The 14,783-nt window shown below is 38.6% G+C and overlaps 1 protein-coding gene across 1 annotated transcript in view; it reads left to right on the top strand.

The window, feature by feature from the left end:
* The window catches only part of asap3 (ArfGAP with SH3 domain, ankyrin repeat and PH domain 3), a 67,269-nt gene that overhangs the window by 7,811 nt on the left and 44,675 nt on the right, over positions 1-14,783 (top strand). The window contains exon 2 of the mRNA XM_061896024.1: positions 12,777-12,849. Within this exon, the coding sequence (XP_061752008.1) occupies positions 12,777-12,849 (73 nt within the window). The remainder of the gene's footprint in view (positions 1-12,776; positions 12,850-14,783) is intronic.

Below are 14,783 nucleotides of genomic sequence, written 5' to 3' on the forward strand. Positions count from 1 at the left end.
AAATGTGGAAAAAAAGGAGGCAGCACACGAGAAAAACGAAAGTAAATGACATCAAATATTAACTATGTACTTTATAACATGTTGTAAATGTAGTCAGTGACACCTTTTGTTTTTCCAAATATTTTTATTGAATTTTGCAGATAGTACAGTATGATAGAACATGGGAACAGCAAGTTAAGGTATCTGCACATTTTACAATAAACATAATAAACCCCACCCCTTACAATACCCACCCACTCAGTTCCCAAGGTAATTGTCACCTAGTGCCCACAACAAATATGGACACACATGAATATATGTAACCATAGATTCAATCTAACAAAATATGTAAAAAAATAAATAGAATACTAAATAAGGTAAAATAAATAAATAAAACATAAGATATACAATAAAATATAACATAAAACTAAATGAACACAGGGAATAGGGGCTGGAGGGGGGGTGTTTTCAGCGGTCAGCTCTGTCTAAGTTGTGTTATTCGAATCGCTTGGGGTGATGTCAAGCTTGTCCCTAATAAGGTCTAAGAGGGGGCCCCAAGTTTTGTGGAAAGATGACACAGATCCTTTCTGCGAGCACCGATGCTTTTCTAATTGCAGACACCGCAAGACATCTTGTATCCAACTGTTATGGCTCGGCGGAGACACGAGCTTCCATTTAAAAATAATTGTACGCCTAGCCAGCAGAGTCGTAAACGCAATGACATGACGAGCGGTAGCAGGTAAACCGTCCACCTGCGGAATGCCAAAAAAGGCAGTCAACGGGCTGGGTGTTATTGTCCTATCGAGAACAAAGACTCTCTCATTTTTGTAGTTATTAGCCTCAACCCAAGTGAACAGAATACTAATGCTAACAAGCAAATGCTAAAGCCGATGTGTGATTTATCATTTATTATGTATTAGAGATGCGCGGTTTGCGGTCTCATCCGCGGATAAACCGCGGGTCGGGCAGTTGACATGACGTAAAAATAGATTTTAATTAGATTCGGGCGGGTGGCGGTTGAACCATCCGGAAATATTTGATATGCATGGTTCTGTGAGAAATATTTGATATGCATGGTTCTGTGATCGGTATCCTTTGCCATTCAAAGTGCCATTTAAGACCCGTGTCATAAAGCGAAGAAGACAATAGGAGACGCAAACATTCTCTAGAATGACTGCCGGCAGTCACCCAGTTAATAAGTATCAGGGCGTGCTATGAAGCCATTGGTTTTGTCGCCTTTTACAACATGTACGATCTGCCTGTCAGTCCAGCAACATGTTGTGTCTGGCTTCCGCAGCAACACGCACACGACTGCAAGGCATACTGGGTGACGACACAGAGTACACTAATGGTTGTGATATAAACAATTTTAACACTCTTAGTAATATGCGCCACGCTGTGAAGCCACACCAATTAAGAACGACAAACACGTTTCGGGAGAACATCCTCACAGTAACACAACATAAACGCAACACAACAAATACCCATAATCCTTTGTATTCATGACACACCCTGACTATTTTATACACCCGGCTAGCAGCAAACCTCCCCCCCGTGCGTCGGTAAGGTGGGCGGGGTTGGGGGCGCGGGGGTGTAAAACATATTCAGGAAGTGTCATGAATACAAAGGATTATGGGTATTTGTTGTGTTGTGTTTATGTTGTGTTACTGTGAGGATGTTCTCCCGAAATATGTTTGTCAATCTTGTATTGTGTGGCTTCACAGCGTGGCGCATATTAGTAAGTGTTAAAGTTGTTTATATCACAACTATCTGTGTACTCTGTGCCTTTCAATCTTGTACGTGTAATTGCAGAAGCTGCACACAACGTGTTGCCTGACCAACAATTGGTTCGTACATGTTGTTGAAAGTGTCAAAGGCAATGGCTTCACAGCACGCCCATATTCTTGTAATCAGGATGAACGCTATTGGATAATCGTGGGAATGTCCAACTTTCATCGTTATTCTGTGAAACAGATTTAAATAGCTCTGTGAGTGGTAAAGGCAGGCAACCTGTGATGTATTTTGGCGGGCGGGTACAGTCCTGATAAAATGTTGGTTCCGGTGGACGGCGGGTGGATGACGACTTTGGTGACGCGGGTGCGGATGATATAATTGCCTATCCGCGCATCTCTATTATGTATATATTGTTATTTGCAGCTGAAAGGAACCGCCTGACTCTCACAAATTCATAATTTACAGAGCGGATGACTTTTTGACTGTTGGACATTGCGGACAAAAGTCAGACTTTTTATGAACAATTCGGAACACTTTATTTTTTAAATTATATTGTTTTGTATATACTTGCTTTGCAGTTCAATTACTTTTTAGTAAAATAACTGTGACCTAGTATTGTCTTTTTGTTTAAATGGTAATATAGCATCAGTATAGAAATACAATAAACTACTTCATATGTCATCAGCCTGATTTGTTTGAAACTACCCCAGCCTGAACTGTGAAATGCGGTGGAAACACAAACCATACATTTCTACAGGAACGTATAGATCCAGACCAAAATAACTTTTGGTGGAAAGGGGCCTAATGGGTTATTAAAGACTTTACTGTTTCCACAAATATGTATGGTGGGTTCATTTAAGACTTTGACTTAGCATGTATGTTATGTTGAAGAAAATGTGGATTTCAGATGAAATGTGGTAAAAAAAAAATGTGAACAAAGGTGTTAAGGTTAGGTCAAAAAACATATTTATTGTGTTTAAAAGAAACATGTTTAGGTCAAAATCCACGTTATGTTAAAAATGTGTGTGATAGGTTAAAAACATGTATGTCAGGTTACAAACACATGTATTCTAGATTAAAAAAAAAGTATGTTGGTTATGATAAAATGTGTATGTTTGGTTTAAAAACATGTATGCCAGGTTAGAAAACATGCATGTCATGTTAGAGAAAACATATATTGCAAGTTAAGACATCCAGGTTGGGTTGAAAAACATGTATGACACATTAAACACACATTTAATGTTTTAAAAACAGGTACCGGTATGTTATGTTCGAAAAATATGTATTCTAGCGTTTTAAGCATGTTTGGCAGGTAAAAATTAGTATGGTTGGTTAAAAACATGGATGGTAAGTTAAAAACAAGTATTAAAATGTTAAAATGTGTATATCAGGTTAAAACACATTTGGCACATTAAAAGATGTTTGTTAAGCTAAAAATATATGTTTCATTTTAAAATTAATGTCCAATATCTTATGTCAAAAAACAGGTATGTCTGACTCATGATAAAAAAAAAAGTATTATTGTATTATGTAAACATACTTATTGTTAAAAATGTATTGTTATGTTAGAAAAACATGTAGGTCAAAAAACATGCAAGGTTCAATACGTGTATATTAGGTTGAAAACATGTATGTTATGTTAAAAATGTGTTTTCTACGTTAAAACATGAATGCTATGTTAACAAACAGGAATGCTATGTTAAAGAACATTTTTTAGAAAATGGTCTACTTGGTTAAAACAAGAATGCCACATTAAAAACATGTATTTTATGTTACAAAACATGTATGCTGGGTTAAATACTGGTCAGGTTTTACACATTTGGTTAAAAACATGAATTGTTTTTAAAAGATTGAAAGTTAGGCCTATGGTGTTTATTTTAAATATGCATACAATTACAATATACCTGTTTTCAGTTTCTCTTTACAGAATATCTGAAAACTTAGGTTAAAATTGTCTATACAAGGTTATGTTATGTTGAAAAACCTGTCTTAGGTTGAAAAAAAGTATGTTGAATAAAACATTCTATTGCAGGGGTGTCAAACTCATTTTTAGATCGGGGGAAACGTGGAGAGAAATCTACTCCCAAGTGGGCCGAACTGGTAAAATCATGGCACGATAACTTAAAAATAAAGACAACTTCAGATTGTTTTCGTTGTTTAAAAATAGAACAGACACATTCTGAAAATGTACAAATCATAATACACGTCGCGGTTAATAGTATTCTACCTTTATTTGTCGTTATGTATACTCTCTGAATGACTTATGTGATAATGTTCATCGGTCAACTCATTGGTGTTGGATTTCAATTTATCAAGATAAAAAAATAATATCAAAATCAAATTACAGGATTTTATTTATGTAGTTTGTTCATTTTCCTCAACTGGTGTGGTTTATTTTTACATATGTAGCATAAGATACAAATAATTGCTATTGCGGCATCTTGTGGACACATTTATTGCAGCAGTTTCTTTAATTCAAAGATTTCGGCTCATTTTTAAACTTTGCAAACTCAAATAAAACCTGTTCTCCCGCAGGCCGTACGTTTGACACCCCTTTTCTATTGTATTGAAAATAAATTGTGTTATGTACGTTGAAGACTGAAATTTCATCAATATTTGTAAACACGTCATTTGTAGAAAACTCTTGACTTGTCTTTAATATTTAAATCAACATGTATGGTATGTTATTGTTTGGTAAATACGTCTGGATCATAGAAGACTCCAAATTGTCTTTATTTTTTTAGCTTCTAAATTGTTTTGTCTTGAGATCGACATGTAATCAAGTCCAATATGTTTTCCTACTTGTTGTCACACAGCATAGAAATGTAACCTGACTCGAAATGTGCATCTGGCACTTTTGTCTTTTGGCCTATTTTCTCTGAGTATGTCGCCTGAATGATACAGTTTTTTTCTCCGCAGCTTTTCTGCTGAAGGAAAAAACATAGGAGAGGCTGCTGTGAACTTTGCCATAAAGCAAATAATCCAAGTGTGCGCGCAATTTAGTCCTTCCTCTTTGTCTTGTGTGGACTCAACCCTGGAACATGTTTTTGGACTGGGCTGCAGTGACGTGTCAGCAAAAAAAAAAAAGAAGTAGCAGATGAATATAAGACAATGCAGTATAATTGGGATCTTTTTTGCAAAGACTGGCACATAGAGTATGTTAAATGCACAAACCTCCCTGTAGTTGAGACATGACATGGCTATATTTAGTGTGGGGCATATTTGATTGAATGGTAAGGGGTTCATTTTGGTTATAGGGTTAGGCAACATCAACATCAATCCCCCACACCCCTCCCTCACATACATGCCACTGCCACAGTAGACGATAATGATAATATTTTCAGTATTTCTATAAATAAATAGATTGATTAAGTTTCCTGTGATATGGAATCCTTTTATTGCGTCATCGTGCTTACTGCTTACCCAATGGATCAAAGATGCGTTTTAATGATGTGAATATGCTTATGCAAACAGTATATTGGTGTCATGCAGGCAAACAGAAACGGGGGCACGGCATCCAACTAAGTTTTGGATGCATTGCGCATTCAAAGGAAAGTTATCCTGACCGCACGGCACTGGTGTGTTTACACTATGACGATATAGTAAACAAGATGTGTCGTAATGTGAATGCCAGGACATTAGTTTAGCGACAGCCAGAGTTGGGTAGAGTAGCCAAGAATTTTACTTTGTAAGAGTACTGTTATTTAGAGCAGGGGTCGGGAACCTTTTTGCTGAGAGAGCCAAAAAGCCAAATATTTTAAAATATATTTCCATAAGAGCCATATATATTTTTTTTAACACTGAACACAACTAAACACGTACATTTTTAAGTAAGACCAACATTTCTAGAGTATAACAGGTCTCTGTAATAACATTGTTATTCTGAAGCTAACTGTGGAGGGGGCGTGGCCTGCGGGCCTGCAGCGACAGGTGCGTAGATGGCCCACCTGAGCCTTGTTATCTAATCACCTGTCGCTCTGTTATAAGCAGCAGCCAGGAGAAGAGACTGGGTTGGGGCTGGAAATACTATTACTGGAAAGCAACTGAGAGACTTATTGAAAAATAAAACAATATTGTAACCCTGAAACAGGCTCTCATGTCGGTGCTTGGGGGTCTGAAAACCCCCAGGAGGGCAAGCCCCACACCAACCAATAATAAATAAATAACTTCTTACCATTAACGCAACTTCTTGAACAGGTGCGGTAGAAAACGGATGGATGGATTAAAAATGCATGAGAATGTTTTATAATTTTAACATTATTTTTAACACTGTGATTACAAGTGGAATTATTCGCAACGTCAGGTCAGATTTATCAGAGAGCCAGATGCAGTCATCAAATGAGCCAGATCTGGCTCTAGAGCCATAGGTTCCCTACCCCTGACTTAGAGTAATATGACTCAAGTGAAAGTAAAAACTAGTCCTCTCAACAACTACTTGATTGAGGTCCTGTCTACATTAAGCCGGATAACTACTTAAACAAATAATTATTTTGCCTAAGCCCCGTTTCAGCCACACTAAACCATCGTTTAAGGTTTCTCCTTGGATAATTTTTTACACGGGTAAGTGCGCCGTGTATTTTTTGAATCTCTGGTTCTTAGCTTTGTATGGACTCATCGGTCATTTACAAATTGAGTTCGGAGAGGGAGTGACGCAGAAAGAATGCACAACAGCTAGCTTCATAACAGACGCTTGTGGAAATCACACATGAATACTTTAAGAGAAGAAAACCTGCGATTGCAGCTATTTCGGATACAACACATCTTTGACGACAACATAGCAATGTTAAGCGACGGTTTTGGATAAGCTCTGGAAGAACGGCAGTTGGTGGGATATGTTTGTCAACGAGTGAGTGTGTTGTGCCACAGGAACGGCAAGAGAACCTTCAAATGTCCAGGTCAGCTGCGATTCTACTTGGGGATAAACTTTGTCCATTTGTTGAAAGGGAGACAACGAGAATGCGGGCTCCCATGGACGAGGGAGTACTACAGTAAAGAGCGAATATATTTGGACTGGCAAAGCAGAATCTAAGTTGTTGTCCGCAATGTATGTCGAGCGATCAGTCAACGTCTAGTTTTGTACTCCATAATTATTGTGTAGTGGTTGCGGCCGTCAAGTATGGCCGCCAATTTCAGCCTACAAGCACAGTGTCCTGACCAGATATCTAGATCCCTAGATTGATTGTTGTAAAATGTTATTCATCACATTGTTTACTTTCACACATCCATTAAAGATATGATTCATGATTCATGTATGATTCACGACAATTGTCTAACAGCTGCTGATGGTGACGCAAGCAAGGTTTACTGTCAAAAGAAATATGGCAATAGTCTACATCAGGGGCGCTCACACTTTTTCTGCAGGCGAGCTACTTTTCAATTGACCAAGTTGAGGAGATCTACCTCATTCCTATTTATAATTTATATTTATTTATTTATGAAAGAGACATTTTTGTTAACAAGTTAATGGTGTTTAATGATAATACAAGCATGTTTAACACACATAGATTCCTTTCTTTCATGAAGACAAGAATATAAGTTGGTGTATTTGATTCTGATGACTTGCATTGATTGGAATTAGACAGTGGTGCTGATAACGTCCGCATTTTCAAATGGAGGAAAAAAAAGTCCTCCTTTCTGTCCAATATCACATGAAAGTGGTTGGATTTGGCATCTCATTTGTCCAACTTGCATACTCGTTTTTAAACACTTTGTTATGAGAGTAGCATATGTGTGTGGCCCTTTAATGTCTGGCAGCAGGTGAGTGACGTCAGTGAGTGTGCGGGTGGGCAAGCAAGTGAGAAAGCGGTCGCTGAGGGCGGGGGAGAAATACATTGGCATCAAACTCCGTAACTTGCTAGCTTGTGCACACTAGCTTTCTGAGACTCTTATTTTGTTAGCACAGGCAGGATGAAACAGGTCTTTTATGGTGAAGACAGGAACTGTGCAGTCGGTCTTTAGAGTTTTGACAGTAGGTACGAAGTCTCTAGAAATAAAATGTGTTTCTCTGCGTCCGCCCTGTTAGTGATTTTTTTCTTAAATATGAGCTCGCAGCAGCCAGCGTCATCTCACAAGATCCTCGGGTGCCGAGAATGTCAAACAACTGACGAAAGTGAAGTCTTGGTATGATTGATGAATGCTCATTTTTATGTATATTTTTTAATGCCTGGCTTGAGATCGACTGACACACCCTCCGAGATCGACCAGTCGATCGCGATCGACGTAATGGGCACCCCTGGTCTACATTGAAAGACAGGTTAAGGATGCACTTCCAGGTCAGAGGTTTAGCTCGGTTGGTTGAGCGGCCGTGCCAGCAACTTGAGGGTTGCAGGTTCGATTCCCGCTCCCGCCATCCTAGTCAATGCCGTTGTGTCCTTGGGCAAGACACTTTACCCACCTGCTCCCAGTGCCACCCACACTGGTTTAAATGTAACTTAGATATTGTGTTTCACTATGTAAAGCGCTTTGAGTCACTAGAGAAAAGCGCTATATAAATATAATTCACTTCACTTCACAACTATGACGCACACATTTGTTTTTGCGCATGCGTACTAGGTCGCGTTTCGCCGGCGGACGCAGGGGGAGGTTGTCTTAAATGGTGGCATTGTGTCTGTGTGTGTGTGGACAAGGCTAAGATTAGGTGGGCTATCGCCTGAATAACCTTAGCCATCTTAGTGTAGAAGGGGCTTAAGTAAGTATCGGTATTCGGTGAAAAAAAATCTGCTTAAGTACATGCATGACTGGTGAGTAACTTATTAATTGAGAAGCAATTTTTAAATTACAGTTGGAATATGCGTATATATGCTTGTGTGCTTGAATGTGTGTGTGTGTCTGCGTGAGAAAGACGGATCAACAACATGTATCACAAAAGATGCACACTTTGCGGTCAGTTACGACGTCATAACAAGGCTAATATTAGCATATGTGCAGCTAAAATATATGTTAAAAAAAACCTACAACTTACTGTGACATGTTTACCCCTGTTGGAAGTGGAAATCCTGTTTTCTGAAATGTGAACATTTCCATTGACACAGATGACAGCGCATGATATAAATGTTCTTTTTTCTCAATTTGTAAGGTAAACATAAATGGAAGATGGTGTTTGATAATAATAGTCAGGTTTTTCGCTTGATTTCCAAGATACCTCTGGTGGTGGGGGCGTGACCAGCGGCGTAGCAGGGGTGTGGTCAATGTATCATATTAGCATTTAAAACAAATCTCTTATAGCATTTATATATATATATATATATATATATGTAGGTGTGGGAAAAAATCACAAGACTACTTCATATATATATATATATATATATATATATATATATGTGTGTGTGTGTGTGTGTGTAGCTGAGATAGGCACCAGCGACCCCCAAAGGGAATAAGAGGTACAAAATGGATGGATATATCTATCCATCCATTTTTTTTTTTTTAATTTTTTTTTTTTAATTGATCTCAACTCTGTACACTGCTGCTGGAATTTTAATTTTCCTGAAGGAACTCTCCTGAAGGAATCAATAAAGTAATATCTATCTATCTATCTATCTATCTATCTATCTATCTATCTATCTATCTATCTATCTATCTATCTATCTATCTATCTATCTATCTATCTATCTATCTATCTATCCGTCTGTCTGTCTGTCTGTATATATATATATATATATATATATATATATATATATATATATATATATATATATATATATATAATTTGCTAAATGTTTCAATTGTTGCTGCTCTCATTGTAGAATGTAGATGGTGAAAAGTTTTTTGTAGAGATTTTTCCAATTCTTCTAGTCATTTTTTTTTTCTTTTTAAAGACTGGTAACAAATCCCGCATATATTTCTGGTGTTATTGTGGACTGTACTCGTGTTTAGAGACTCTAGTTCTGTCGCTTCATGTCACTGACAAAAGGCCAGTTGCAGAGAGCATGACGTCACACTTGCTTCGTGCAACTGCGATCCTTCCTTCCTTAAAAGTAATTTTCATCTTAAATTTTGTAAATTTGTGTCCGTGGCTATGTCTCGTATAGATTCAAATATGTCCCTAGCGCAGACATGCTGCCTCTGCCCCAGACTACCCTGTTTAATGGCTTACGTCAGTGGTTCTCAACCTTTTTTCAGTGATGTACCCCCTGTGAACATTTTTTTGAATTCAAGTACCCCCTAATCAGAGCAAAGCATTTCTGGTTGAAAAAAAGAGATAAAGAAGTAAAATACGGCACTATGTCATCAGTTTCTGATTTATTAAATTGTATAACAGTGCAAAATGCTGCTCATTTGTAGTGGTCTTTCTTGAACTACTTGGAAAAAAGGATATAAAAATAACTAAAAACTGGTTAAAAAATAAACAAGTGATTAAATTATAAATAAAGATTTTTACACATAGAGGTAATCATCAACTTAAAGTGCCCTCTTTGGCGATTGTAATAGAGATCCATCTGGATTCATTAACTTAATTCTAAACGTTTGTTCACAAAAAAAGAAATCTTTAACATCATTATTTATGGAACATGTCCACAAAAAAATCTAGCTGTCAACATTGAATATTGCATTGTTGCATTTCTTTTCTCAGTTTATGAACTTACGTTCATATTTTGTTGAAGAATTATTCAATAAATATATTTATAAAAGATTTTTGAATTGTTACTATTTTTAGATTATTTAAAAAAAAATATCACGTACCCCTTGGCATACCTTCAAGTACCCTCGGGGGTACGTGTACCCCCATTTGAGAACCACTGGCTTACGTCATCACAACACCCGGTGATCAAAGTATGTCAAATTTCCGGTGCATCACTAGTCAATAGTGCGAAAATAATGAACTATATATCCATTCATAGTGTAACTACCTGCTGGTCTTAGAGTGTATGTTTGTGTGTTATGTTTATTTTTGTCATGGTCTTGAACACACAGTGTATGAGGAAGTAGTGTTGTGTGTCTGGGAGTGAAACACGGTGGCGGATGTGTTTGCACGAAGGAAATACTTGTTGGAATTAGGCCCGTTTGTTAGCATACGATTGGCAATAACAGCTAAAAATAGTGACTATAGATTATATTTCTTTAATTTATTTTCACGTTGAAAACTCTCATTTTTAAGGAGTTGTGGCTAATGTTTTGCCGTGGTGCACCACCACAAACAAATACATTAAAGCGAAAGCCTGATAATGATATGTCACTTTTTACAGCGTGTAGTATGTGTGTGAGCATGTGACTGCCAGGCTCCTTTTAATTGGTGAAATGGAGTTAACCATCACTAGTGCTTACGTTGTGGTATTGGTGAAATACTGTCATGTTTTATCCAAATCCACTTCGTGTGTGTCCACCCAAATGGATTTCAAACAGACTTACAGTTTGTTGCCACTGTGTTTATCTTCTGCCACGGCGCCATAAAGAAACCTCCCATCTCATATCTGGGCTTTTATCGCTTGCCCGTTTACTGAGTCACATTTCACAGCACCCACTCTGCCTTTTAATTAGTAGGCCCCACGCTTTAGGACCTGAGGAAACCTGACCAAAAAGTGACAAAGTGAATCCGCATGTAAGGACACAGAGGCTGTGTTATAAGACTAGATTTCTGTCTCATTAGAGCTTTTTTTCTGGTGACGTGTAAAATCAGCGTGTGTGAGGTCCAATAAACAACATTGAAACCCGGTTTGCAAGAAACAGACTGCTGTTGTTGGTCGGATATGTCTGGAACCCCTGGGAGTCTCCCCCAGGAGTCTGGGGGCCCTTAAGCTATGCCACGATGCTTAGACTCTGGATAAATGTCAGAAAATGCAGGGTTTGCATTCGGAGTATCAAGTTTCCTTGGAGGCCCTCTTAGACTAAAACATGACGACATCCAAAGAAAAGAGAGTGACATTGGTATGTCAGGCAACTTTAGCTGACTTCCAAAGTCCAGTATTTCCCATTGAGAGAAATTCCAAAAGTTGCGTAATGTTGGACTTTTAGGTAAATCAATGGATAATACATTTATATGGTTGGGGCCATGTTGAGGGGCAGCCATAGCTGCAAAGTGGCCAATGATGAAAATGAGTTTGACACCCTTGCTTTAAAATATGAGTTTAATTTCTATAATATAGTGACATTTTCCATCCATCCATTTCCTACCGTTTATTCCCTTTGGGGTCGCGGGGGGCGCTGGTGCCTATCTCAGCTACCAACTTAATTGTAGCTGAGATCAGCTCCAGCGCCCCCCACAACCGTGAAGGGAATAAGCAGTAGAAAATGGATGGATGGATGGTTCTTGAACAGGGTTCGTAAATCGAAAAGGTGGTATAGTGAAGCAAATTTCTCCAAATCAAAACCCCAATATAAATATGAATAATGGGCTCCAACCTCAACACAAGTCTATTTTTAGTGAAGGTTTGTACACCTTGAACACAGTATAAAGTGCTATTGAGTACCGTACACTATATCAAACAAATATAACAAGAGGGTGATGGATCAACTATTTATTTATTAAAAACAAAAACAACAAGCTGGACTGTCTTGTATGAGCTGCTTTGCCGACACGCGCACACACTCACAGAAGTCCCTTTTGTGCCCTCACAAACGATCAGAAATCACAAATATCCTTAACTTTAACAACCATATTGCTACAATAATAAGCATTCAAAGAAGTAAACTCCATTTTTCGATGTCCTCGTCAAAGAAGCAGCTGGCGTGAGCAGAGACAGAAAGGAGCAGACAGAGAGGGTTGGGGGGAGGGATTGTGTGCTCTTGGAAGGACGAATGAGGGGTAGTCTTCTCCTCCGCTGTGATATAAGTGTGCTATGACATCTTTTCCCATAAAAGTCTGTTCTCACTACAATTAAAAACTGGCTGTGGTACAAAGCAGTCTTCCTCAATCCATTCAATACGAGCAAGCACAAAACGGCTGCCAGCGGTACGCAACATCAACAAAATGAAAGGTTTGCACACAGAGACATACATTGCTCAGTCTAAAAGTTTGTAAGCCGAAAAGTTGGCAAACAGAGGGGTCCGTAAATTGAGGTTCCACTGGAAAGATATGTGGTAAAAAAAGTGCTGAAATGTGCTCTCATGTTTTGTTTTTCTTTTGACAGTTCCTGGAAAAGGATCACATCGCTCTGCAGAAGATGAAGAAGATGATTAAGGCCATTCACAGTTCCGGAACCAGTAAGTGTATTAGCCGTTCAAAGCTCTTCGGCTCTTGTCAGGCTGCACTTTGCACTTGACATTTAATAACTCAATAATAAAACGTTTGTAGTAAGTACTGCAGGAATGAAAGTGTTTAAGTGCATCGGTAGGCCAACCTGCAAATGGCGCAGGATTTTGTCAGCTCGAGTGCGCTGTGAGGTCAGTGAGTAATTGTTTTGTAAGTGTGTGGGTCATGTTGGCCCCTTGAGACACATGCACCAGCTCGAAGGAAGTGGGTAACATACGGTAGAATTCTTATGAACTTCCCATTCCGACCCAGAAGTGAGTCAGAGATCCTCTGTCCAGAATTCAAGCAGGCAAAAACAGTATTACGTAGACAAAGATAGGGAGGGGGCCATTTATCGTAACCCCCCCCCACCACCACCACCACCACCACCTTCTCTCGTTATGTTGTTTTGGGCTTCAATCACTCTCGATGTCAACACTGTATGAGTCACTGTGTGCTGATCTCACTGGGTCACATGTGCAGAAAAGAGACTCTCTCTGGTGCCACAAACCTCAAAGCTTACGACTCCTCTGCCAAGTAAGTGTGCGTGTGTTTAAACAGATGAGTTGTAAAAACGTATCCCTTTTGTGCACATTGTGTGATGGATCATGCATGGAGTTAGTTGGAGATTTTAATTTTTTTTACTTTCATTTAGCCACAACCGCTGTTTTTTTGTTTCTCCAAACCCACATTGAAGTCGTCCTAAATGTATTTTCTAAATGCTGTAAGTTCAAGCTGTGTCAAACAAGTCGTTTTTTTCCACATTTTGCTCAACCTCAAGTGGAAGCTGGAGCACAATATATTCAATCTACTGGCATATTTTCGCTTTTTACCGCTCGTCTGGTGTTTAGTCTGCTACAGGCGCCATTGCAACCTATTAATTTGCCCTCATAAATGCTTCACAGTATGCAAACTATATCCATAACACATTGCCAATCCCAACAGAGCATAGATTTTTGATTCTTGACCTAATGTTGTGGTCAGCGAGTGAAATTTACTTCATGTCTTCATCCAAAATATGCAATGATAAAACCCGTGACATGAACCTTTTGGAAACCTTGGCTTATATGAGGAAAAAACACAATCATAACCCCCAGGCATTTCCGAATTTAATAGTTTCCTAACCTCAAGTGGAAAACCAGCGCCTTACCCCAAATTATCCCAACTTCAGCAAAACTTTAAAGCGGCCCGGCCATTTTCTTTGAAACCCTGTAGCGATCAGCTAACTTGTTTATTCCATGGCACCATTCTTTATTACTTTTACACAATCAAGAAAATGTCAGGAGGGTAGGAATTTTTGTTGAGTAGTTAATGGTGGTAGACCCTTACAAATAGGTTGTGGTCCGTTCATGACAAACCAATCGTAATTGAATACAGGCGAAGCAGGAAAAAAAAAAGAGTGGTGGAATATGCTTTAACAAGATTTTCACATCTGTGTCGGATTTAATCGACCACGGTTGTTTTGTGCTGTTTTGTATGTATGGTTTCATGCGAAGTGTGTTACTAAACAGATGGGAACAAGCAGCATTGGTTGCTACGGTAATTGATGGTAGGAAAATGTTTTTCTTTTTTTGCATGATAATCTCAGGAGCATCATATTAGTAGCTCTTGTCTGTTTGACTTAAGGTGGAAGTCCATGTCCAATGTGAAGCAAAGTAATCGGTTCCAGGGTCAAAATGTCACCATCAGAAAGTTAAAAGCCCGAAACAGGTATAACACTGAATAACCAAGCCATATTCACACAAAGACTGTGGCCAAGTAGACACATTGTGGGTTTCCTGGATGTCGTCGACATCGTTAAAAGAAAAATATAAGGAAATAAATGGGTTGTACTTGTATAGCGCTTTTCTTCCCCTTTTTAAGGAGCCCCTTTGACAGTATTTCCACATTCGCCCATTCACACACA

This window comes from Nerophis ophidion, linkage group LG03, assembly GCF_033978795.1.
Source record: "Nerophis ophidion isolate RoL-2023_Sa linkage group LG03, RoL_Noph_v1.0, whole genome shotgun sequence".
NCBI classification, from domain to species: Eukaryota; Metazoa; Chordata; class Actinopteri; order Syngnathiformes; family Syngnathidae; genus Nerophis; species Nerophis ophidion.